Raw genomic sequence first — 26,067 nt, 5'->3', positions numbered from 1 at the left:
TTCTTCCCTATAGTCCCCTCCTCACACACCACTGACACATGCATACCACCATTCACCTAATTGTTATTCTTTCTGCTATTGTGTAACTGTATTGTTTGTGATAATATGTGGCGTGTCTGTTGTTGTCCATGTATGTATTGTGCCGCAGAGTTTAATGTGTACCAAAAACAAATTCCACGTGCCTTGGTCAAGTGGCTAATGAAACAATCTAATATGATCTAATCTTTATATGTTAATGGAGAAAATGATTCACAAGGGCAAAAACTAATGTAATAGTCAATATAAACCATAAAATGCAATGGCTCTCAGTTTAGTTATGTCATTTCCAAATCATTATTTCATCATGTTAATGTACAGTGGACTCCTTTTTTATGCAGAAGGCTTATAGCTTTTAGAGGTAACTCGTTTGTGTGGTCAGAAAGGTCTCATCCTTTTACGTGCACATTTTAATGTGTATTTAGGATGCCCGATTAAAAAAAAAAAAACGACTACAAAATGTCATTATTGCCGATGAGGTAATGGCTGTGTTCCAGTTTATACGAATTTCTAGGTTAGCATTGCCATTATAAGAGCAAAGTCCATCGTCAAGAGCAGAGTATTGTTCTGTAAAAAGTGTTTTGGGCTCTTAATTCACACTCTCCTTTATCGTTCTTGATTCGGTGGTGGTGCTTTAATTCATTTCCTGTTCATGTCATAAAAGTCAGAAAAAAACATAACTTTAAATGATCTGTAATAAATCAAGTTTGGGGAAAATACAATAATTTCCTTTCAGTAAGAAACATTAAATTGTCTTACTCCAAAAGCACCTACTTAATAGTCATCAGTTACTATGGTGATCTGACGTCATCCCAACAATGCAGGTACAAATGTGGCAGTTAAAGCATCACGTGGGAGGTTCGACTTTTGCCCGGATGCTATAGACGGGTTTCCTGTTTACAAACATTACTGGGTGCATGTGCAGTCAGGGGAAAAATCGCGTTGGTAGCTCTCAAAAGATTATGAGATGCATAGTCTTTTGAGAGCTACCAAAGCGGTTCAACGTTGAACATTTTCCACCCATCCTTTGGCGGTTTGTGCAGTTTTTTGCACAACAACCGCGTGTCATCTCTGCTGTATCTGAGCTCTGTCTTGGTTAAAATCTCTACGCTGTAGCTGCTTCTGCCCCCTAGTTGCGCACGCATCTCTGTTATGACGTTGCACGGAAACCCTCCTATGGCGGATTCCCGACGAAGGTTCCCCACATCGCAGTCAGCAAGCGGAAGAACTACAAGAACTACGAACATAAATCATTTTTATTTAATGAATAATTTAAATGCATATTGTTCATGGTGTGGTCCTTGCTAGTGAAAAGACAATTTTACTCCAGGGAATTAGAATCCACAGTATGCTGGTAAGATGTGGTAGTAAAAGCAGGTCACGTGTTAGAACCGCTGTGAAATCAGCAGTTCTCAGTCGGGTCCTCAGGTACCACCAGTCCTTACTGGTTTTCTATTCCCAGGTAGGTCATTCCATTCACCTGTTGTTCCAGTCATTCAGCCTCCAACCAGGGAGGTTTTAAACCTGGCACAACAGGTGAATGTAATGACCTACCTGGCAGATAGAAAACCAGTAAGGACAGGTGGTACCTGAGGACCTGATTGAGAACCACTGTGTTAAACAATTTCTGAAGCAGAAATGACAATTTGGGGTTTGGGTAACGTTAATCTAAATTGTGCCGTGACACCTCCAAACAAAGTCCATATGCAACCCCGTCAGAGAGACTTGAACCATGTTAGCTCAGTATAAGAATGCCGCTAAATGCTGTTGCTTAGTAGCTGATTATGACGTCGGTACATTTTGTCCCTACAATGTTACACAAGCTACAAATGGTATGTGCAGAGGCAATGACACCTGTGTGCAGCTTGGCTACAATATAATAAACCCAATTTGACTTAACGAGGACAAATACGAGTGCAAATTCTATTTGAAAACCTTAAAATATATTACAGGATACAAACTGCACTAGTTTAGAGAAAGACACCGAGACGAATTGACAATTTCATACACAAAACGTCAAGAGAAAGTGTTGGTCACTTTGGTAATGACCATTTGTTCAAACCTATTTTCCCATTGCCTGATTTCCCCATCCCCTTTCTCTCCCCAACTCTATCCAGCCAATTGCCCCCCTCTTGCGAGCCGTCCCGGGCACTGCTGCACCCCCTCTGCTGATCCGGGGAGGGCTACAGACTACCACATGTCTCCTCCGATACATGTGGAGTCGCCAGCCGCTTCTTTCACCGGACAGTGAGGAGTTTCACCAGGGGGACGTAGCGCGTGGGAGGATCACGCTATTCCCCCCCCCCCCCGAATAGGTGCCCTGACCGACCAGGACACATACCCACATCTGGCTTCCCACCCGCAGACACAGCCAATTGTGTCTGTAGGGATGCCCGACCAAGCCGGATATAATACAGGGATTCGAACCGCCGATCCCCGTGTTGGTAGGCAGTGGAATAGACCGCTACACTACCCGGACACCCCGCATTGCCTGATTGTTTTTCTGTTTTTTGGCCCTCCTGGATTGTCCCCATTTGCTCTTTCATCATCTCCACGGCAGGCTTTTCTCAGCCTCGTAACTTTTCCCATTGTTCTTTCCCCTCACACTTGCAGAGTTTCTCCGTCGGGTGTGTATTTTTGCAGACGGACAGTGTGCATCTTGGTCCTCTGATAGAATGGTGAGCTCTGATATTCCTCCATGTTGACTTTGTCCGACTTGAAGTCCTTGTTCGGCTGTACCGTCACAATCGTTTTTCATTTCGCTATCCCTGACAGGTTTGCTATGATTTGTTACTGTAATGGTGCTGTCATTTTGACTCGTCGGTGTCCTATAAGCCTTTCCCGTATTTTTAATCCTGCCATTCCATTGTTCTGAAGCCGTGGAGGGAGTCTGGCTTAGTTTTACTTGATTCTTCTGAGGATAATGTTGTAGCTCCACAGAATGACAATCGGTCTCCTTTAGTTTATTATCGTACCACTGTCTCTTTGATTTGCTATCATCTTGATCGTTGATGTTCATTAGCTGAAAACGTGTTCCTAGCGGGACAGGATGTTTATTTGACATTTTTACGTCATTGTCCATATTTGTAATAGTTGTTTCCATTATTCTTTGGATAACGTCATTATCGTGATGTCTTGTTGAGACGGTTGGCATTTGTCTTTTTAAACTTGATCCTCTTCCTTCTCCGTTGCCATCATGTACCTTGACAATATCTCGATTAGTTAGTTCCTCTTGGCATCCAGCTTGGCTCAGTTTTGGTTTATTCTGTCGCTCCATATTTTCTCCCCTGTGCCCTTTCTCCAGCTCCACATCGACGCCCATCTCGTTTGATTTGTCCCCTCTTGTCCTGACTTCTTCCCTTTCCACTGCGTCATCTGTTTTTGTAAAGTGGGTTTCCTGGTCGATTCCACTTCCTATTTCCAATGTCTTCACTTTGGAGAGGAGAAAAGGAGACAGTTACAAATTAGCAAGAATCTCACTTATTTATCCCCCCTCCCCCTTTTCTCCCCAATTGTATCCGGCCAATTACCCCACTCTTCTGAGCTGTGTCAGTCGCCGCTCCACCCCCTCTGCCGATCCGGGGGAGGGCTGCAGACTACCACATGCATCCTCCGACACATATGGAGTCTCCAGCCGCTTCTTTTCCCCTGACAGTGAGGAGTTTCGCCAGGGGGACGTAGCACGTGGGAGGATCACGCTATTCCCCCCAGTTCCCCCTCCTCCCCGAACAGGCACCCTGACCGACCAGAGGAGGCACAAGTGCCGCGACCAGGACACATATACCCACATCTGGCTTCCCACCCGCACACACAGCCAATTGTATTTGTAGGGATGCCCGACCAAGCCAGAGGTAACACGGGGATTCAAACCAGGATCCCCCTGTTGGTAGGCAACGGAATAGATGGCTACGCTACCCGGACGCCCTTTGTTGGGTATCCCTACAGACACAATGTATCAGAGGAGGCATGTGGTAGTCTGCAGCCCTCCCCGGATCGGCAGAGGGGGTGGAGCAGTGACCGGGGTGGCTCTGAAGAGTGGGGTAATTGGCCAAGTACAATTGGGGAGAAAAACGTGGAAAGATAAAATTTCTTCTTTAAAAAAAAAACAGAAAAGGTTAGGCAGTGGCTAATGTGTCAGATGCCAAAAGGTACCTTGCACATTCTATATGACATTTTGTCAACAGCATTGTTATATGATGCCGTGGGATGAAAATAGGTGCTCAAATAAGGTCCAACATACTGCCTTGCCTGACGAAGACTTAGTTTGTTAAAACCTTGCTATAAAAACTAAGGAGCCTCATTTATGAAATATCTAAGTTGGATATAGTAGCAGGACAAAATGAGTTGTTTCATCAACAGGAAAATATACATTCGAAAACTTACCTTTTTTGTACATGAGAAGATAAGCAAAATAAGACCTGGATCAGGAGGAAAAATGTCACAAGGAACATCAGTATAACATCAAGCGAGGCACTTAAACACCATTGCTTTATTTATTTTATCTATTTAATCCCCGCGGGGAAATTCTTCCTCTGCATTTAACCCATCCTAGCTGTGTAGCTAGGAGCAGTGGGCAGCCGCCGTGCAGCGCCCATTTGTTTAATTGGGTTCTCTTTATCTACTTTTAGGACTTGTGTGAAAATCTGATGATGTTTTAGGTCATAGATGCAGAAATATAGAAAATTCTAAAGGGTTCACAAACGTTCAAGCACCACTATGCTGTGTGCAGATGAGCGAGCTAATCAAACGAAGTTTAACGAATTTTTTTTTTTTAATATCTGTTGCTCTGTAATCTAGGCAACTTAAATCTCTGTCCTAAAGGGAACAACCAAAACTCCTCATTTAGAGGATGTTTGATCTTTGGACTGGTTTGGCTACACGATACTGTTCAGCTATTGTCTTACGGGACAATTTCACAACAGTTAGGGCAATGGTGAATGGAAAAGCTGTTGGTGTGTGGGATGATATATCACAGAACCTAATGCAGGGAAATATCCAAGCATTTGTACGCTGTTGTCACTGAATTTGCTTCATGTTTCCAAATTTATAATCTGTGCCCCAAATATATAGTGTTATCTAACACTAAATGGTATCTACTGTGTATTAATCTCCACAGTATACTATTTTGACATTGTCAGAAATTAACATTGGGGAGCCTGGGTAGCATAGTGGTCTATTCGGTTGTCTACCAACACGGGGATCCCCAGTTCGAACTTCCTCTGATACACGTGGAGTCGCCAGCCGCTTCTTTTCACCTGACCGTGAGCAGTTCGCTAGGGGCACGTAGCGTGTGGGAGGATCACGCGATTCCCCCCAGTTTCCCCTCCCCCCTGAACAGGTGCCCCGACCGACCAGAGGAGGCGCTAGTGCAGCGTCCAGGACACACCCACATCCGGCTTCCCACCCGCAGACACGGCCAGTTGTGTTTGGAGGGACGCCCGACCAAGCCGGAGACAACACGGGGATTCGAACCGGCGATCCCCGTGTTGGTGGGCAACGGAATAGACCGCTATGCTACCCAGACACCCAGAATATGCCAATTTCAAACAAGTGCAATTATTAAAATGTCCTTTGGATTTATTAGCTTGTTTTTTATTTTCATTAATTATTCTGCTCATCATTCTACTTTGAGATGACTTGTTTTTGTTAGCCATGCAGACTGTAGAAATAAATGCGCACGCCACCGCTTGGCATTGAGTTGCATTGCCGTCCGCCTTTATTTTTTTCCCAAATTTTCCAGCTCCTCCGTTTCCAAAATGTGTTGCATTGTGTGCATTATATCCACCGACAGCACACACAAAAATCAAGCAGATTTAGTATGCAGGTTAGATTTTGAAGTATACTTCATTTACCAGCGTGAACAAGCAACACACTCCAAACACATAGAGGAAGTATGTAGTACGTATTTGAGATACAGGGATGGACATTTATGTGCCGACATTTATGTCTACAACTCAGCTGTATTGTGTCTAGCACCCTCCGAGGACCGGTCTCAAAATCTGTGACCGGACCATCCACATTTTAGATGGGCCCACTTTTAAAACTGCTCTCAGTAAGAGGAAGACTCGACCGATTTTCATGTGAGACCAACAAGAAGACTTCCAGACAGTCTGGCTTGTGTGCAACTGTATGAATGCAAAAAGCAATATTTCTGTGGAAGAGCATGCAGCAATTTTAAACTTTCCTGAATAAAAATAAGCATAAATAATTACCTTATTGCTGTATCTCCGGACCTAGTATGTGATAGATTGACCTGCCGTGACAAAGTGAATACCACAATCAATACCCAAATATGACATAATTATACTACATAACATATAATAAAATACATTATACTACTACTACTACTACTACTTTCGGCTGCTCCCATTAGGGTCGCCACAGCAGATCATCTGTTTCTATCTCTTCCTGTCTTCTGCATCTTCCTCTGTCACACCAGCCACCTGCATGTCCTCCCTCACCACATCCATAAACCTCCTCTTTGGCCTTCCTCTTTTCCTCTTCCCTGGCAGCTCCATAGTCAGCATCCTTCTCCCAATATACCCAGCATCTCTCCTCCACACATGTCCAAACCATATACATTACACTAACTACATTATACTACATTATACTACATATACTAAATAATGGACATCATGGTGCACAGCTGCTGCATGAGAGAGCACTGTGGGAAAAAAATATTTCTACACAATCAGGCACAAGTAATGGAAAAACTGTCCACTTTACCATTTTAACATTGGTGTCATCAAAGAGATACCACTTTCCAGTGTCATATGATTTGATTTCGGCTGTATAATGTCCCCCATGTAGACTGCCACAATGGTTCACAAATGCGTACAGTTCATACGTGCAACTCTGGTGAAGGAAATGAGACCAAATACAGCAAATGCAAAATTAAAATGGTTAGTTATCAAAAGACCTCCATGAAAACAAACAGGTCTTTGATGCATGTCCTGATTTCTGCAAGTGCAAAACGTTCTCAGATCAGCATTTGATGGGTTGAATTTGGGCTAACTCTGACCTTAACCTTAATTCTAACACAAATGCGGTTGTACAAATGATTAATTAGAGAGCCTGCAGACATCGTGCCCATTGCTGGTCTGAGAGACAGCATGTCTTACTTGCAGAAATCAACGGAGGCATCTTTGAATACCTCTGTCTGTAATCTTTCGGGGACAGACACGCAATGGTTCAGTTTGACATAGCTCCATTCGTCGTAGTCGAACCTCTTCAGCAGTAAGGTCAAAACATCCGGATAATGTGCCATCTCGCATCCCTGGTTCACACGAGACAGAAACGTTACAAACAGCATGGGCAAAAGTCCACCCCATAATGACCGAAATGTTTCTGTACTTTTGATACTCACGATGGTTGCATCTGTTTTTGCGTCACACTGGTGGCAGTAGATTCTGTTATTTTCAACGATTTTTATTGGCGTAAAAAATGCCTCAAAACCATTCTCCTGTAAACAAAATAGGTTTACTCATCCCTCGTGTTCATCTGCGCTCACCCAATAAAGAATGATGATGTTGTTTTTGTCGAGTACCGTACCACACTGTAGGTTTGGTGAGAGGAATTTCCCATCGAGAGTGGCAAAGTCAAAAATTGCTCTTCTAAAGTCGTGTGTTTTTGACACATTGAGCAAGTGGTGGTGTGTCTCAGCTTTCCTTTAAATATCTAGACAGAGAGAATGAACAGTGGCTCAATAAGTAATAAGTCATGTGCAGCCGGATACAGTGCCACGAAAAAGTATTTGCCCCCTTCCTGATCTCCTCTATTTTTCCAAAATTTTCACTGAATCGTTTCAGATCTTTGTATAAAATGCAATATAAGACAAAGAGAACCTGAGCAAACACAACATTCCATTTTTAAATGATGATAATTTTATTTATTTAAGGGGAAAGGTTAGCCAACACCAACCGCCTCTCTGTGGAAAAAGTAATTGCCCCCTTAATGAACCAGATTTGATTGATCATTGGATTCAGTTAGAGCAGAGCAGCCTACCTTTGAGGCCTCATGGCCAGTTAGACTCAGAATCTTCTCAAAGTACTCAGAGGCATCACGCTGTTCATACAGGTCTCCTGGAAATGACGGGGGTGGGGGTGGGGGGGATATCCAGCAATATTCTTATTCACCAATCAAAAGGCTTTAGTTGGTAGATAAATTCAATTCTTCAAAAGGAATCACGTTGAAACTTGCCATTTGTGATCCCTAGCTTTTCAGTGACGGGTCGCGGGTCAGCTGTTCCACGCTGTAACTCAGCGAACAGCCTCTCAAGTTGCGGGTCGATGGTTGAAAAATCCTGACCCTGGCACCTGTGGGGGAAAAAGACATCAGCTGGCATGAACTGCAGAGACCAGGAGGAGGCCATATCCATCATCAGCTCTACAAAAATATGCAGGCCTCAGTGCTCAGAAACAAATGGGAGTTAGTTGAAATCGCTTTTATCAGTAATCATACAGGAGCCTTATTTGTTTGAGCATCATATTTTGAAGGGTAGTGGTCTTAGTAATATCTAAATTGTGAAATCTTTTTAAAAAGCTATTTTTTTTACCCCCCCACCCTTTTTTTTCTCTCTCCAATTACCCCACTCTTCCAAGCCGTCCAGTCACTGCTCCACCCCCTTTGCTGATCCGTGGGGGGGGGGGCTGCAGATTACCACATGCCTCCTCCGATACATGTGGCGTCGCCAGCCACTTCTTTTCACCTGACAGTGAGGAGTTTCACCAGGGGGACGTAGTGCGTGGGAGGATCACGCTATTCCCCCCAGTCCCCACTCCCTCCAAACAGGCACCGCAACCAACCAGAGGAGGCGCTAGTGCAGCGACCAGGACACATACCCACATCCGGCTTCCCACCCGCAGACACGGCCAATTGTGTCTGTAGGGATGCCCGACCAAGCCGGAGGTAACACGGGGATTCGAACCGGTGATCTGGTGTTGGCAGGCAATGGAATAGACCGCTACGCTACCTGGACACCCTCTTAAGAAGCAATTTTTAACATGGGTGCCCTGTGATGGCCAGGCAGGGTGCTGTGATGGCCTGGCGGCCTGACCAGGTTGTCTCCCCACCTGCCGCCCAATGACTGCTGGGATAGGCTCCAGCATCCCCGCGACCCTGAGAGCAGGATAAGCAGCTTGGGTAATGGATGGATGGATGGGTGCACATTGATGGCCTATTTTACATTCGACGGGCAGCTTTCAGTTAACTTAGCAGCTACATTTGTAATAGATAGGATAAATAAAGTTTTAACACAACACTGTCCTGTCACTTCATATGACACTGAATGTAGGAAGAGCAAAGAGCGCAGTGAAAAGAGTGGAAAACTAAGTCTTGTGCTGCGCTCAGTTGTAATAACATGTATGGGCACAAATGACTAGAGGCCAAGGATATAGGCAGTTTTCATTTTTGATGACAGCAGTCCCCATTCGTTTCTCCTGTAGCTTGCCTTCTCCTGTCCTTTACGCTCTTTGTTAACAGTTTGGGATTCAGTGTGATAGATAACATTCCTATGGCAGACAACGCCTGCTGAATAAATTCACAATCACTTTACAAGCTCTGTCGTCAGATCTACAAATATTAGTTATTAGATTAGATTGTTTTATTAGCCACATGACCAAGGCCCGTGGAATTTGTTTTTGGTACACATTAAACTCTGCAGCACAGTACATACATGGACAACAACAGACACTCCAAATACTATCACGAACAATACAGCTACACAATAGCAGAAACCATAAGAATTAGGTGAATGGTGGTATGCATGTGTCAGTGGTGTGTGAGGAGGGGACTATAGGGAAGAATTCAGAGTCCTGATGGCTAGGGGGAAAAAACTGTGAAGCATTTAGTCTTAGTGTGCAGTGATCTACAGCGCCTCCCTGAGGGAAGGAGCTGGAAGAGGTGATGAGCAGGATGTGAGGGGTCGGAGATGATCTTTGCTCGCTTTACAGTCCGGTGAGTATGTAGAGATTCAACTGAGGGGAGTGGGTTGCCTATGATTTTCGATGCCTTGTTGACAATCGCTGCAGTTTTTTCCGTGTTCGACTGTCCGTGCCACCGTATACCATACTGTAATAGAAGATGTTATGATGGACTCGATAACGGCTGAGTAAAACAGAATGAGCAGTTGATGTTCGATCCAGTATTTTTTAAGCTGCCTAAGAAAGTAAAGTCGTTGTTAAGGTTTTGCAATGACGTGTTCAGTGTTAATTTTCTACTTTAGGTTATTGCTGATGTATGTTCCAAGGAATTTAACGGTGGTGGTGATGGGGTCTCCGTTCATTTGCATGGGTGTTTTGGGATTTGGCATGCATCGGAAGTCAATAATGGGTTCTTGGGGTTTGGCTGTATTAAGCAGAAGGTTGTTGTTTGCGCACCCAAGTGACAGCTTGGTTTACTGCAGTGTGGTGCTGGGTTTCATCATTGCTGGAGATGAGGTCGACAATTGTTTTGTTGTCTGCGTATTTTATTATTTTCACAGAACTATCTGTAGATGTCAAGTGGGTGCTGTAAAGTGAGAAGAGCCAGGGGGAGAGAACACAGCCCTGAGGAACACCTGTACTGAGGGTAAGAGGGTGTGAGGTTAGGTTATTAACCTCCACCCTCTGTGGTCTGTTCCACAGGAAGCTCCGAATCCAGTGGCATATGGCTGGGTCAGTGTTCATATCCAAGGGTATGGTAAAGAGTGTGAGTGGGTTGATGGAGTGGAAGGTGGAACTAAAGTCTATGAACAGGATCTGTGCATAGGTGTTTGGTGATTCCAGATGGTGCATGGCTATGCTAACTGCATCTTCAACAGACTTGTTGGCTTGATAGGCAAATTGATATGGGTCCATCATTGGGGAGGTGCAAGATTTCAAGTGTGACAGAACGATGCGCTCAAATGCTTTCATGGCCACAGATGTTAGGGCAACTGGTCTGATGGTCTGAAGTCACTGAGGCGGGGGATCTTTGAGGACTTTGGCACAGGAATGATGGTAGAGACTTTGAAGTACCGTGTGACTGTACATTGTTAAATATAGCGGAGAATATTGGGGCCAATTGTGCTGCACAGTGGCTCAACAAAGCAAATCAAATATATCTTTTAAGCATCTTGTGACCACTTTGTTAAATAGAAAAATATTTCAGATCAATTTCACAAATCTATTTGAGATTTTCTTTTCAACTCAGTTACTTGACTCCGCTGGAAGTCAAACGACGTCCATAATAAATATATTGTCTGTGTATAAATGAATGCATATGCTGTACACATTTCTTTCTTATTATTTTCATAATATGACTATAATCTATCATCAAGATATTCATATTCGCTTATTCCCTTACAACCAGCCAGCCTTATGATCAGCCTTAGCTTCATGTAACGTGTTAAGTCCAGCGTTCTTCTGCTCTATACAGTCTATGTTGGTGTGGTATGCTGTTGCGAACACTTACAATTTTCCTTTACTTTTTTTGTTTGACACTGTCTGTTTGCATATCAGCATGTTTGTCATCACATCTCTAATTGTAATTAATAAAAAGGAAATGAAATTTTAAAAAAGTATGAGCTTGCCCCACCCTTTCACGGCCTCTCGGAAGTTCTCGGTCATGAAGAGCACCTGGAGCACGCTGTTCAGATAGCATGTGGCCCCCTGGTTTTTCAAGCCATGGTAGTCTGATGAGAAAATACAAAAGGGATTTAGGATGCAGGCCAGGAATAAAGGCAAATGTGAAAATAACGGCGTCTTAGACTATGTTCACATTACCGCCTTAATGCTCAGTTATGGTGCGTTTGCCCCGATTCCATATCTGACATAACTGACACGCCCGCATGTGCATGTACAACCAATAACATCACCGGCCTTCGTATGGCAACAACAAAAATAGCATCATCATTGCGACGGACTCGGATGACACTGAGTCAGCTTGTGAGGATGAGAAGGTGAAGAAGTGACAAGGCCACTTGGCTGACCCAGACCTGAGTCAACCCGGTCAGACTCTGGTCCCATACACACAATTGGATATCAACTGGGTTCTATAGTGACAAGGCCACTTGACTGATCCAGACCTGAGTCAACCCGGTCAGACTCTGGTCCCATACACACAATCAGATATCAACTGGGTTCTATAGGGACAAGGCCACTTGACTGATCCAGACCTAAGTCAACCCAGTCAGACTCTGGTCCCATACACACAATCAGATATCAACTGGGTTTTATAGTGACAAGGCCACTTGGCTGACCCAGACCTGAGTCAACCCGGTCAGACTCTGGTCCCATACACACAATCAGATATCAACTGGGTTTTATAGTGACAAGGCCACTTGGCTGACCCAGACCTGAGTCAACCCGGTCAGACTCTGGCCCCATACACACAATTGGATATCAACTGGGTTCTATAGTGACAAGGCCACTTGACTGATCCAGACCTGAGTCAACCCGGTCAGACTCTGGTCCCATACACACAATCAGATATCAACTGGGTTCTATAGGGACAAGGCCACTTGACTGATCCAGACCTAAGTCAACCCAGTCAGACTCTGGTCCCATACACACAATCAGATATCAACTGGGTTTTATAGTGACAAGGCCACTTGGCTGACCCAGACCTGAGTCAACCCGGTCAGACTCTGGTCCCATACACACAATCAGATATCAACTGGGTTTTATAGTGACAAGGCCACTTGGCTGACCCAGACCTGAGTCAACCCGGTCAGACTCTGGTCCCATACACACAATCAGATATCAGCTGGGTTTTATAGGGACAAGGCCACTTGGCTGACCCAGACCTGAGTCAACCCGGTCAGACTCTGGTCCCATACACACAATCAGATATCAACTGGGTTCTATAGGGACAAGGCCACTTGACTGACCCAGACCTGAGTCAACCCGGTCAGACTCTGGTCCCATACACACAATCAGATATCAACCGGGTTCTAGAATCACGCATAAAAGCGGCCCAAATCTGATTGGAATGATCTGACCCAAATCTGTTTATTTTGGGGGGGGGGGGTTTTGCATCCACACTGCTCTAGAAGAAGAAGAAAAAATGAAGATCTGGGTCACACGTGGCAAATAAATCAGATTTGGGCCAGATTTAGGGTCATGGTAAAAAATGTAAAAAAAAAACATGTAATTTACCTGAGCTGGGAAATCTATCGAGTAATTTCATAAACATCGCTGTTCTTGCCTGTGGACCAGAATGTGTTAAAATCTCAGATTATTCAGTTAGACTTGTAAATACATACTATACACGCTCGATTTAGACAAAAGCTGTCCCATTTCAACGGGTGTGGTCCTGCAGACCAGAAGTGGTCCGGGGCCGTGCGGTGGGATTTAGTCTCACGTTATCGGCGTGGGCAACACGCGCGGCGCGCGTTCGGCCGCCCGTGAAATAATCCGACATCGACGACTGGCGACGATCCAGCTAACGAAGTCAAACGCCAACGATCGGATCTGGCAGGCTAACGAGTTTCGGAGTGAAACGACGTTTCAGTTATTCGTCGTCGTCATCGCCGTGCAGCAGGTTTTCAAAACGCTTTCACTTTCGTCTCGGTTTCTATTGGCTCCGGTCCGCGCTCCGCCCACCGTGTATGGGTCACAAAGGAGAAGCGCGTGGACCTTCCCAAAGTTACCGAATCGCCAGACTTGTTAACTTGCTACAGGTTGAAGACGTGTAGAAACCCCGCTATTCTGCCACGGAGCCAAATAGTTGTAAATGCTAAGTGAAGGAGGTAAGGATGAACTCTTTGGGATCCATAGTGTGTCGTACCGGTGTTATGCAATTTTTCGACTCCCTCGCGAAATCTGACTCCCCTTAGCGTTGAACGGGTGACAGGGGGGTTGGGTGGTGGTGGTGGTGGGGTAGGGTTTAGGGTTGGGGGCGTGGTAGAGTTAGGGGGATTAGGGTTGGGGGGACGGGGGGGGGGATAGCCTAAACTAACCTAGCCTCACGCCAAGAGGAGTCAGATTCCGCGGTGAGGCAGAAAATCCCCTAACACCGGGACCTTCACTTCCACCCAGCCTTATATCATAAAATAAGGACTTACTAACGCTGATTAGCTCCCATTACAAGACGGCTTAACAATACCCGTAATCACCTTTATTGTTAACCGTTAAATTTATTCATTTATTTGGTTGTTATCGTTCTCTCGTCATACCCATATCCGGTTTCAGTGCTGTCTGGGGGTTTTCCTCTTTTGTCATCACATCTGTGCCCCTTGGTAAATTCCACTGCATTTAATTGTACTAATTGTGCTTTATCAGTAAAGTTGGTTTGATTGATTGGTTATCTAGTCTGGTAAGTAATATGATGAGGAGGGTAAGAAAAGGAAGGAGACTTTATATAAAACACTCCAAGACATGTCAATAAGATGGTTATTAATATTTTTTACGTCTGACACGTGGGCTGTATAATGGCTATTGACAGCTGCTCGCGTGTGACTGACGGAGGCCCAAAACATGTTGCCCTCTCATTTTTTGGTCCGGTTGTGTCATTTTATTTTCTGTTGCTCTTTTCTTAAAATCTCAGGTGTAGTTGTGAAGTTTGTGTGTTTTGTGACACGTTTTTGAATACATCCAACGTGTTTACTTTGGCTTAACAGTGAGGGTATATCCAGTTAGCCATATAGCCTAAAGCAGTGGTTCTCAACCTTTTTGGGGTCCTGGACCCCCTGCATATTTTTGATCTACCCTGAGGACCCCTCCACCTGATCTTGGGGGAGGGGGGTTGCAATTTGATAGAAACAGTAGAAACTGCATTTTAAATTGCATTATAGCATTTATTCAGTCTTTGGGGCAAAAATAAGAGCTTTCAGTTGTAACTTAGATATAGTTAACAAAACAGAATTCTTATGCAGTAACTTTCAGATATATGTAACAAAACAGAATATGTATTCAGTAACTTTCAGATATATGTAACAACACAGAATATGTATTCAGTAACTTTCAGATATATGTAACAACAGAGTTTTTATGCAGTAACTTTTAACAATGCAAACGGGAGCGAGATCTCTTATTAAAATACAATAAATTACACTTGTGAAACAGATGTAATTAGAGAAAAAAGTCCCGTTACCCTTTATAGTTTAGGTAGATAAAGGTCTCAGTCACATTTGAGTAAAATAATCCTATTTCTATAAATGTCATAGGATCTTTTTTTTTAAAGATATTTTATTTTCACGGACCCCTTGCAACTACACCACGGACCACTAGGGGTCCGCGGACCCCCGGTTGAGAAACACTGGCCTAAATGACCTGTTACTCATCCACCTTTCTGGGGAAATCCCCAAAGGCTGCGCACCGAAGACTCTGGAGTAAAACAGAGAGAATATCGTAAATGGGGATGGGTTCTTGGACGGGTGCTGGACCTTTTCCCAGGGATCCCACAGGTCGGATGTGGAAGAGAAGATTACCGCAGGGGTAAAAGGGGACTTTAGAGACTGACGTGTACTGTCAAAGGAACAAGAAGATTATTTACCGCATCACTCAGAAACACGTTTAAGCAACGTCTAGATTGCGATTCAAAGGATGGAGGCCTGCTGGAGGGGAGTCTTCTCCATTTCGCTGCGCCGCTGATGTGTCTGCACTAACTGGTTTGTGATGATGCACGTCTAGATACGTGCCCCCCCCCCCTTTTTTTCTCTCCACAATTGTATCCGTCCAGTTACCCCACTCTGACCACATGCCTCCTCCCATACATGTGGAGTCGCCAGCCGCTTCTTTCTTCTTTTTCTTTTTTTTAAAATTTATTTCTGATTTTTCCCTTTTTCTCCCAATTTAGTGGCCAATCGCCCCCTATTTTAGGTCAAACACCCACCCTCGTACTGCATCTCTCCGGCCGGCAGTCTGGAAGGAGACGCCTCGCCACCTTCGTGACAGGGCGACTCCAGGCCTCGCCACTGCTTTTTCCCCGATACACACCCAGAGACGCGTTCATGTGACGAACACAAGCCGACTCCGCCCCCCTCCCCGAAGACAGCGTTGCCCATTATTGCTGCTTTATCGAGTCCGGCCATAGTCGGATCTGACGAGACCGGGGCGCGAACCCCCGGTCCCCAGTGGGCAACCGCATCGCATTGACATTTAAGTTGAACGTTTGTGAACAGGGACAGATGAAGAAAAGATATGACCCACGCGACTCCAGCCTAAGGTTTGTCGACGGACAGGACGACCTGGATCCACTAGGTGAGATTCATTTTCTGCTTCAAATGTGACATTGGGATTTAACATCACTTTGGTTGTTGTGTAGCTCTTTTTGTTAGCATGTCAGCACATACCCCCCTAATGAACAAACCCCTTTATGTAGGAACAACTGCCTCCGTCTTCTGTCGATTCATGTGATCGTTTATTAACTTGTGGCCGGGGTGTTGATTTGCTGCTTGGTGTCTGTTGTCATGTCCCCTTGTGTCTTGTTTGTCATCTTGATGCTTGGGGGAAATTTCCCCTATTGTGTCTTTGCACAAATGAACTAAACCTAAAGCCTGTCCGCGGTGCCCTGATAATGTCGCATCCTTCTCGTTGTGGACCTCAGCCTCAGAAGATGAGGACGGCTCCCTCAAAGCGAAGATGTCCTGCGGTCACACCGTCACCCCTGATTCTCTCACCCGGTGGTGTCGCAGCTTACTAGACCAGGTAATACACATCCACCACCGAAGGCATTAAAACCTCGTAGTGGCTCCGATTCCAGCAAACTGGCCCGCTGGAGAGGACAGCCGGCCCAGTGACTGGCCGGCCCAGTGACTGGCCGGGTCTCCTAAAAGCATTTTAGGGCATCCGGGTGGCGTGGCGGTCTATTCCGCGTTGCCTACCAACACGGGGATCTCTGGTTTGAATCCCCGTGTTACCTCCGGGTCGGGCGTCTCCTTACAGACACAATTGGCCACATCTGCGGGTGGGAAGCCGGATGTGGGTATATGTCCTGGTCGCTGCACTAGCGCCCCCTCTGGTCTGTCGGGGCGCTTGGTCGGGGGGTGGGGGACTAGGGGGAACTCCTCACTGTCAGGTGAAAAGAGGCGGCTGGCCACTCCACATGTATCAGAGGAGGTGTGTGGTAGTCTGCAGCCCTCCCCGGATTGGCAGAGGGGGCGGAGCAGCGACTGGGACGGCTCGGAAGAGTGGGGTAACTGGCCAGTTGGGGAGAAAAAGAGGGGAAAATTCCCCCCCCCCTCCAAAAAAAAAGAAAGAAGGGAATTCGTTAAAAAAAGAAGAAGCATTTTAACACTTGGACACCAGCTGTTTGTCATCTGTCAGTTGTTTCGTATTTTTTCGGAGCAGCATTGTGACGACCCAGAATCTAGGAGGAAGGAAGGTGTACTAAGATTTGTTCTACAAGTTCTGTTCCAGTGAGTTTTGCCTGGTTAACGTGCCTTTCTGATTCACCCCATAAGGCCTTCCGTCTGTGTTTTCAGGGTCAGTATGAGCTGAGATGCCCTGCCTTGACTAAGGGCGTTGCACAGTGTAAGGCCGTCTGGTCCTACCCAGAGGTGCGTAGACTCGCCGCTCTGACTGTGGGGGAGATGCAGTATTTTGAGGAGAGAATTTCTCGTTTGGCGGCTGCCAACTACTGTGATGCTCAGCAAGTAAGTGGTCCGTTGTTTTGCTTGTTTGGAGTAAGGTCACTCTGCACGTGAGACGTCTCCGTTTCATTCGTGATACAGAACGCCAGCAGAGGTTCTGGAATAATGACTTAAAGCTGGGCCAAGAATGAAACCCTGCTTTCTGATTGTACTTACTACTTTTATCATCCCGCGTTTCGTACTGTCTCTGTGTACTGGGAAAGAATATGCGTTAAAGGTAGAATTTAGTTTTTTCTCTTTTTTAAAAGACCTCCCCCTAGTTCAGCTTCTTTTAGCTGATCTGTTTTTCTGGTACTCGTGATGACGCCAGACGGTGGTTTACATACAGCCAATCAGATCAAATCGTCAAACGACGAAACCCCGCCCACCCTTACCAACAACCCTTGCTTGCACTTGTCACTCAAAGGTCAGCTCGTGAATATTAATGAGGACCAGACCACTCCCTCACAGTGCTTGAGACGGTTGAGAACAGTTATGGATGAAGGTCTAAAAAATATGATTTTAGACATTTACAAATAAAGACGTGTCATTGAATGATTTGTTGGGCTGTCTTTATGCATGCTGAATAATCCAGGTAAGACAGTCACAGGAAGTTGAATCGGTTCATCCGGACACGGCGTTTACTGAGAGAGGGAGCAGTTTCATCACAGTTACGTGAGTGATGAAACGTTTCTCTCTCAGTAAACACTGTGTCCACACGAACTGATTCAACTTCCTGTGATTTGATTAGTCTGTGTTTAAGGTTTTCAGACTTGTTAAAGTTAAATCTGGTTACTGATTCTGGTTAAAGACATTTACTTTAGGGTGTCCGGGTAGCGTAGCGGTCTATTCCGTTGCCTACCAACACGGGGATCGCCGGTTCGAATCCCCGTGTTACCGCCGGCTTGGTCGGGCGTCCCTACAGACACAATTGGCCGTGTCTGCGGGTGAGAAGCCGGATGTGGGTATGTGTCCTGGTCGCTGCACCTCCTCTGGTCGGTCGGGGTGCCTGTTCAGGGGGGGGAGGGGGAACTGGGGGGAATAGCGTGATCCTCCCACGCGCTACATCCCCCTTGGTGAAACTCCTCACTGTCAGGTGAAAAGAAACGGCTGCATGGTGACTCCACATGTATGGGAGGAGGCATGTGGTAGTGCGCAGCCCTCCGCAGGTCGGCAGAGGGGGGTAATTGGCCAGATACAATTGGGGAGAAAAGGGGGAAAGAAAGACATTAACTTTGTAAGTACTAGGGTTGCCCCCCCCCACAACCTCTTTCCTTACTTCTTTCCCTCACAGTGCCCAGGATGCAAAACTGCCATTGAGAGGAAGAATCCCTCTAACCTGTGTGTCAAATGCATCATATGCACTGCTGACAGGAAGCAGGCCTGCTATTTCTGTTGGCAGTGTCTGAAGCCGTGGAAAGGCACAGGCCCGCGCTCCGACCGCTGCGACAACAACGGCTGCATCAACAAGGACCTGGAGCTTCTGCAGATCTGCAGGAGCATCGATCTGCCGGACGTGACGGGGGTCACCAGCTGCCCCTCCGTCCGGCTCTGCCCCACATGCGGTATTAGGGTGGAGCATAACAGAAGACACTGCAAGAATATTGTCTGTCCTCGCTGCCAGGTGGAGTTCTGTTTCGTCTGCCTGAAAACCAAACGTGAATGTTCGAAGACCAGCACGCCCTACCGAATGTGCCACAGCGGAGTGGCTCCGAGACAGACGGCTGTACCCGTATGGCGGAGAAACAAACGGTAAAAATACACGGTTAGACCGGAGTCGTTTGTGTTAAGAAATGACAAAGCGGTGTTGGATTTTTATTTATTTTATTTTTTTTTGCAATAGTGAAGCAAGAGTTATGCAATTTCACTAGACGTACGCAGCTTTTAACTTCCAAAGCTCCATTTGGAGAGCATTTGAATGATTTGGGTGGTTTTATTATTCTATTTTGTTCATTGGTAAATGGGCTGATTAATAAGACGTTTTTCTAGTCCACCGACCACTCAGGGCGCTTTACAGCGTACGCCTCACATGCCTCACCCATTCACACCCATTCATACACTGATGGCGGAGGCTGCCATGCAAGGAGGAGTTAGGGGTTCCGTGTCTTGCTCAAGGACGGCAGGAGCCGGGGATTCGAACCAGCGACCTCCCGATAACTAGACGGCCCGCTCTACCTCCTGAGCCGTGACGCCCAGATTTGGGTGATTTTAGGGGGGAAATAAGGAAGTTGTTTCAATACTCTGCTTGACTCAACGGGACACCATTGTCCTCAGTTAATATTCCCCTATCAGTCCAGATCAGTCCATCGTCCCCATAATATTTGTTAGGCCCTTTACGGGCCCTTAAAGAAGGAGGCTCGTCCGTGAAGGTGTGAAAGAAGGGTGACGGTGTAGAAAGAACTCAGGAAATTGCAATAGGTTTCATATTCCCATCCTCCAGTAAGATTTAAGCTTTTCGCATTGAAACGGCTGTAAACAACTTTTCAACTTTCCCACCAGGGGAACGTCACACGCGGGAGGATCACGCTATCCCCCCCCCCGTTCCTCCCCGAACGACCAGCAGAGGCGCTGGTGCAGCAACCAGGACCCATACCCACATCCGGCTTCCCGCCCGCACACACGGCCAATTGTGTCTGTACAGACACCCGACCAAACCGGAGGTAACACGGGGATTCGAACCAGCGATTCCCGTGTCGGTGGGCAACGGAATAGACCGCCACACTACCCGAACACTCGCTGCTTACTTTTCATCTTTGACCATGTAGGACCCATACCATGTTTAACTTTATCTTGCATTGCTTAGATAGGTGCTTAAAGTCCATGTGTAACAGAACAAAGGTAGTGTCTTCTCCAGGAGAACAAATAAGGGCCTATTGTTAACTGGTGGTTGATAGAGGAATATATGGGAGACTCACTGAGACTAGCAAGTCTGTACACAGTCAAGTCAATTTTATTTTTTATTGCCCAATATCACAAATTACAAATTTGCCTCAAGTGGCTTTACAGCAACAGTTGCTTTTGGGCACTACAACAGCAGAAGATGGAGAACAGATTAGATGCAGCCGACACTGGACTGTGTACTGTACTGATCGGCGCGGATTCAAGCATCTAGGCTTGAATGCGTCTGTTTGTGAACATATATTAAAGTGTGACAATAAGAGATTTTTGTCTCGCTCCTCATGTAACGTCAGAGTGGAATTAAATAATTGCCACGGCAATTTGGGGGCTCGCCCGGCTCACATTTCTTTACCCACTCTCTGCACGGATCAAATCTGTCCAGCCAGTCTGGTTGAAGGGATTGAAAAAAAAATCGATTAAGACCCAGGAAGTCTACCCCCCCTGAGGACAGCTCAATTAATCACTGCCCTCAGCTTTCACAGAAGGGACCTGGATCTCCTCCCCGTCTCAGCCGCTCATCAGCGACCTGCAGGCCAGCATCGCACACTCCCCGCTGCGCCCCTGGTGTACCGGAGACTTTCAGACAACTCAGAAATAAATGCAGATCCTCCCCAAGAAAAGCAAAAGCCAGTTATTACATAGAATTAACCTGTAGCTCTTTTACAAACCCGTCAAAAAGTCGGAAAGCAGTAAAGGTAAATAAAAACAAATCCTATATGTCAAAAACCACATCCAAGGATGTAGGGTAGCACTCGCCATTTGAAAAAGGACAGGGACAGTGCGTCATTTTCACCAATTTATTTTGGCAAGCAAAACATGCTAACGTTTCGGCCTACTGCTACAGGCCCTCATCAGAGCATGAGTGTAATTAATGGCACGTGATCTATATAGGGCTTCATAGTGGTCACATGATACAGGACATGAAATGGTCGCATGACAGGTCAGCAAGGTCACATGCAAAGGTTACATGACACGGATCAGGAAAGGTCACATGACAGACCATAAAAGCTTCAAACTTAATTCACACCAGTACATTCCTGAGGTAATATCCACATCCAATTCAGCAATTACTAATCACAGAATAAAGATTAGGCACCTGGGAAATAGACAGTATAGACAGTGGATACTGCAATGCAGGAGCACCTATTAAAGGCAACGGTTTTCAAAGGTACGTCCAGAAGTATCCAGAACGAGCTGCTCGATTGCATGCTAGATGTGATGCCACTGTCATGTCCTTCTCATAATTATGAAAAATTGGAGTAAGCTATTTTAAGACATTGCTTTAGTTTATCGTTGGTGGTTTTTTTGTCACTTACACTCGGTGTGTGGGCCCTGTGATGGCCAGGGTGTCTCCCTGCCTGCCGCCCAGTGACTGCTGGGATAGGCTCCAGCATCCCCGCAACCCTGAGTAGGATAAGCGGTTCGGAAAATGGATGGATGGATGGATTTAGGTCACTCGGTAGATTGGAGAGATGGAAATATAGATCCTCACCAAGCTGAGTACGTTACTAATGTTAATAGAATAACTCTACATTGTAAAAATCAATATTCCAACCGGACCAAACTGAACAAAATAGCAAGAACACGAAGGGAGGGAGGGAGAAGGTTTGTTTTGGTTTGGTCTGAGATGCTGGTGCTGAATGTCTCATATGTATACATACATACGTACATACATACATACATACAGTGCTGCTTGAAAGTATGTGAACCCCTTGAGCAGTTTAGATGTTTCTGTTGTTTTACCATGATTTTCTTATTTTATCATCACCAGTTTTTATGTATGAAATGTCAGATATATGTTTATCAGTTGCATCTACTTGTTTAGTGGGACTTGTTTTAGTAGCCCAAAAACTACATGAAACATGGAATTAGGGTATGTGCAAAAGTAAGTGAACCCCCAGCTGCATTGGTTAAGTCAAGCAGGTAACAGACTCGGGTGAAACACATTTGAGTGCTTAATTAATCATTTAAGCATACCAATGAAATGAGACATCCTTGGGAAAGGGTTTGGCCTGCACTAATTAAAAGAGAGAGGAAACCAACCAAACCACTGTGGTCCCATACAAATCAACAATGCCGAGAGCAAAGGAGATATCCGAGGACATGAAGAAGAGGGTAGCGACAGCCCATCAGTCTGGGGAGGGATATAAGACCATCTCCAAGAGATTCCAGCTCCATCCATCCACTGTAAGACAAATAATTTACAAATGGAGGGCCTTCAACATGACAGCAACTCTGCCTAGAAGTGGACGCCCATCAAAACTATCACCCAGAAGCACCAGAAAAATAATACATCAGGTAAAGGCCAACCCACACATCACCTCTAGAGAGTTGCAGACCTCTCTGGTAGCATCTGGGACAAATGTGCATGCGTCTACAATCAGACGAAAATTGAATAGCCATGAAATTCATGGGAGGGTTGCTAGAAGGAAGCCTCTGCTCTCAAAAAAGAACAAAGCTGCCCATTTCAACTTTGCCAGAGAGCACTTGGACAAACCAGAGACCTTCTGGAAGTCCATTCTCTGGACAGACGAGTCCAAAATAGGATTATTTGGTCACAATCAAAACCAACATGTTTGGAGAAAAGCCAACACTGCATATGAAGAAAAGAACCTCCTCCCAACAGTGAAGCATGGTGGTGGAAATGTGAAGGTCTGGGGCTGCTTTTCTGCTTCTGGACCTGGACGACTCCATATTATCCAAGGAACCATGAATCCTCCGGCATATCAACAAATTCTTGACCAGAATCTCCTGCCATCAGTCAGGGAGTTGAAGCTGGGATGAAAATGGATTATGCAACAAGACAATTACCCAAAGCATTCCAGTAAAACTACAAAGGAATGGCTTCAGAGAAAGAGGATTCGTACTCTGGATAGGCCCAGTCAAAGTCCCGACCTTAATCCAATTGAAATGTTGTGGCGAGACCTGAAGAAGTTGGTACATACCAGATGTCCCTCCAACCTCTCTCAACTGGCTGAGTTCTGCAAGGAGGATTGGGCAAAAATCCCCATAAGCAGATGCGAGAGACTGGTTAGTGGTTACAGAAGACGTTGGGTTGAAGTAATGGCTGCAAAAGGAGGAGCCACAAGCTACTAATACAAGGGCTCACATACTTTTGCACATGTTAAATTTTCAGTTTTTGTGAAATAAACCACCTTTGTTGAATTAAATAATGAAAATATATCTCTTTTGTGTGTGTGTCCATTATTTGGAAGGTGTGCTTTACAAATTGGGATTTGGATGTATGTGTAATAAGCTTATTTTAATGTTTTTTACAAAAACAGTGACCATGTCTGGAGGGTTCACAAACTTTCAAGCAGCACATATATATATATATATATATATATATATATATATATATATATATAGACAATGTTTAAATCAGTCAAGATTCGAGATTCAAGATTCAAAAGTTTATTTGTCACATACTTCATGTAGATGCAAGTACAGTGAGCAGTGAACTGCTTATTAGACAAACTTGAAAGAAGTAGAACAACTAGAAAAACCACACGTGACTGATTTGACTGGAGAGGTGAAATGAATCTGAAAGTATAATGTGTGTGTGTGTGTGGGGGGGGGGGGGTCTCGTCTTAAACAATAGAATGAGCCGCAAACATTTTAAAAAGTAATCAAAGATTCCCCTAAATGACATCATTCCCCTCAATGACATCATTTCCCTTTTAATTGGGTAAACAACATTTACAGTGGGGGGGAGGGGGAGGGGGCTGTGTGCTGGTGTCGACCTCGACCATGCCCCCCCCCCCCCCGCTGTTCCAGTTTGACGTCTACTGATAATAAACCTTTACACTCATACAAATGTCCACGATCAGATTTACAGAACTCAGAAAAGCCCACCGGGGGAGAATTGGAGAGATTTAAGGCAACGCGAGTTATCGTCTGAGAAATCTGTACAGTAACTACACAGTCACGTCATCAAGTGCACGGAAGTCCCGAGTCTGTCTGTCTGTCACACTCTCAGTCCCCCGGGAACCCTTAGCACCAGCTGGAGGACAGATTGGTGTTGGACCCCATAGGAGGCCAGCGTGGCCGAATCTTCATCCAGCAGCTTGTCGGTGAAGATCAGCCGCAGAGACTCCATGCTGTCACCTACACACGCACGCACGCACACGAGCACACACGCACGCACGCACACGCAGAAGGGTCAGTTTTGTCATAACGCCACACATCGATAAAATGATCTATTGCGTTAGCCGTGATGGTGGCAAATAAATAAAGTATATTGGGTATGATCTCCAGGCAAAAAGCACGAATTCGTGCGCTCGTCCACGTAACCTGAGCCAGTGTGACTATACGAGCAGGAGTGTAAAAGCGCCTTGAGCGGCTGTTGCGGCTGGAGAAGCGCTGAGTAAAACGCAGCTTGATTGATTGATTGATCGATTGATTGATTGATATTAGTGTAACGTGCGTGGATAAGTAGACACGTCGGCCGCTGGCTAACGGGTGTGACCCCTTTAGTCCCGGATGTGGCAGAACCTGCGGTTGCCTCCCGAGTTCGCTACAATATATCGATGACGAAAGTCATCGATATATTCTTTCTTTCTCTCTCTCTCTCTCTCTCTCTCTCTCTGCCGGGGGGGTGGGGGTGGGGTGGGTGGACTTACCGGGGATCTTTTCCACAATCTTATGCTTCAGCTGCTCCACCGTGAAGCTGTTCATCTGCTCGTCCGTGTTGCACAGGTCGATGGTCATTTTCTCCCCCCTCACGCCATTCACGATCACCTGGTAGATCTTCCCCATCGCGGTGGCTCGTGTGTGTGTGTGTGTGTGTGTGTGTGTGTGTGCGCGCGCGGCAGGACACTGACGGAGCCCGGTGACGGTGCGTCTGCTGCCAGCGGCGGTCGGTCGTGATAATGGAGCCCACGCGGAAGGAAGGGCTCCTTCGAGGAATCGCTTTCACTTTCGACCCTCGCCGCTGTGGATGTATACGCGTCTGCTCTTACGTGAACCTTGCGGGATTTATACAGGCCAGTGTTTCTCTCCCCCCCCCCCCCCGCGTGGCGCCTCTATGGGCTTATTTGGGTTTGGACTTTAACACAGCGTTTCTCAACCCAGTCCTCAGGGACCCCCCCATCCTGCATATTTTCTTTGCAACCCTGAATAGGTGCCTGTCTGTAGTTATTCAACCAGTCGGCAATGAATTTTGTCAGACGTTGCACACCTTGCGTAATTAAGTGCTGCGAGATGATTGGTCGAAGCAGGGCCACCTATGCAGGGTTACAGTGAAACTCTGCAGGATAGGGGGGGTCCTTGAGGACTGGGTTGAGAAACACTGCAGACAGCCAACCAAAAAAAATCTGTGCGTTGCATTTGTGCACGACACGTGCAACAGACGTGTAGGTATTTGTGTTTGTTTGTTTATTTTTGTTTATTTGTGTGTGTGTGTGTTTTTTTATCCACCTGAGTACCACCGAGATACGCTTTTAATGAACAGTGCATTATGAATGAAATTTACTGTCATCATTAGTGGATAGTTATGTTACTATTGTTATTATTATTGATAACAACAATCATCATCATCATCTTCATCTTCTTCATCATCATCCTTACGTCCCTAAACCAGCGGAGTTGGTGGAGATTTACTC

At 45.7% G+C, this 26,067-nt stretch overlaps 3 protein-coding genes across 6 annotated transcripts; 1 reads left to right on the top strand and 2 right to left on the bottom strand.

The window, feature by feature from the left end:
• Positions 1–1,594: 1,594 nt before the first annotated feature.
• On the bottom strand, positions 1,595–13,510 carry si:ch211-212k18.13 (ubiquitin carboxyl-terminal hydrolase 47). Of its 3 annotated transcripts, none has more exons than XM_056300652.1 (12): positions 13,357–13,510; positions 13,152–13,200; positions 11,590–11,686; positions 8,236–8,351; positions 8,041–8,117; positions 7,588–7,713; positions 7,403–7,498; positions 7,190–7,312; positions 6,763–6,891; positions 6,249–6,289; positions 4,420–4,454; positions 1,595–3,468 (listed from the first exon to the last, which is right to left on the bottom strand). In XM_056300652.1, the coding sequence occupies exons 1-12, from the start codon at positions 13,414–13,416 to the stop codon at positions 2,582–2,584; spliced, it is 1,836 nt and encodes a 611-aa protein (XP_056156627.1). In that variant the 5' UTR covers positions 13,417–13,510; the 3' UTR covers positions 1,595–2,581. The 3 variants fall into 3 exon arrangements, with proteins under 3 accessions (XP_056156627.1, XP_056156628.1, XP_056156629.1); XM_056300653.1 differs by having other exon boundaries at positions 3,291–3,463; XM_056300654.1 differs by lacking the exon at positions 4,420–4,454 and having other exon boundaries at positions 3,291–3,468.
• Positions 13,511–13,556: 46 nt separating this feature from the next.
• On the top strand, positions 13,557–21,085 carry LOC130130746 (uncharacterized). 2 transcript variants are annotated; one of them, XM_056300550.1, is made up of 6 exons: positions 13,557–13,744; positions 16,118–16,196; positions 16,543–16,643; positions 17,420–17,590; positions 18,861–19,318; positions 20,066–21,085. In XM_056300550.1, the coding sequence occupies exons 2-6, from the start codon at positions 16,124–16,126 to the stop codon at positions 20,367–20,369; spliced, it is 1,107 nt and encodes a 368-aa protein (XP_056156525.1). In that variant the 5' UTR covers positions 13,557–13,744; positions 16,118–16,123; the 3' UTR covers positions 20,370–21,085. The 2 variants fall into 2 exon arrangements, with proteins under 2 accessions (XP_056156525.1, XP_056156526.1); XM_056300551.1 differs by having other exon boundaries at positions 13,706–13,744; positions 15,793–16,196.
• Positions 21,086–24,150: 3,065 nt separating this feature from the next.
• zgc:194655 (uncharacterized protein LOC794380 homolog) lies at positions 24,151–25,410 on the bottom strand. The gene is made up of 2 exons (XM_056300709.1): positions 25,087–25,410; positions 24,151–24,571 (listed from the first exon to the last, which is right to left on the bottom strand). The coding sequence occupies exons 1-2, from the start codon at positions 25,220–25,222 to the stop codon at positions 24,432–24,434; spliced, it is 276 nt and encodes a 91-aa protein (XP_056156684.1). The 5' UTR covers positions 25,223–25,410; the 3' UTR covers positions 24,151–24,431.
• Between the last annotated feature and the right edge of the window lie 657 nt (positions 25,411–26,067).

Source organism: Lampris incognitus, chromosome 20 (genome assembly GCF_029633865.1).
Source record: "Lampris incognitus isolate fLamInc1 chromosome 20, fLamInc1.hap2, whole genome shotgun sequence".
Taxonomy (NCBI): domain Eukaryota; kingdom Metazoa; phylum Chordata; class Actinopteri; order Lampriformes; family Lampridae; genus Lampris; species Lampris incognitus.
Note: the sequence above shows the minus strand (reverse complement) of the source record. Positions and strands in the feature narration are given on the sequence as shown.

Excerpts from the sequence above, each read along its gene's own strand:
- zgc:194655 (XM_056300709.1), bottom strand. The coding sequence starts at position 25,222 with ATGGGGAAGATCTACCAGGTGATCGTGAATGGCGTGAGGGGGGAGAAA. Across the intron at positions 24,572-25,086 it reads GATTGTGGAAAAGATCCCCG|GTGACAGCATGGAGTCTCTG; the intron begins GTAAGTCCACCC and ends GTGCGTGTGTAG.
- si:ch211-212k18.13 (XM_056300652.1), bottom strand. The coding sequence starts at position 13,416 with ATGTCGGATTATTTCACGGGCGGCCGAACGCGCGCCGCGCGTGTTGCC. Across the intron at positions 8,352-11,589 it reads TTCCGAGAGGCCGTGAAAGG|GTGCCAGGGTCAGGATTTTT; the intron begins GTGGGGCAAGCT and ends TTTCCCCCACAG. Across the intron at positions 4,455-6,248 it reads TCCGGAGATACAGCAATAAG|GTCTTATTTTGCTTATCTTC; the intron begins GTAATTATTTAT and ends CTCCTGATCCAG.
- LOC130130746 (XM_056300550.1), top strand. The coding sequence starts at position 16,124 with ATGAAGAAAAGATATGACCCACGCGACTCCAGCCTAAGGTTTGTCGAC. Across the intron at positions 16,644-17,419 it reads GTCGCAGCTTACTAGACCAG|GGTCAGTATGAGCTGAGATG; the intron begins GTAATACACATC and ends CTGTGTTTTCAG. Across the intron at positions 17,591-18,860 it reads ACTACTGTGATGCTCAGCAA|TGCCCAGGATGCAAAACTGC; the intron begins GTAAGTGGTCCG and ends TTTCCCTCACAG.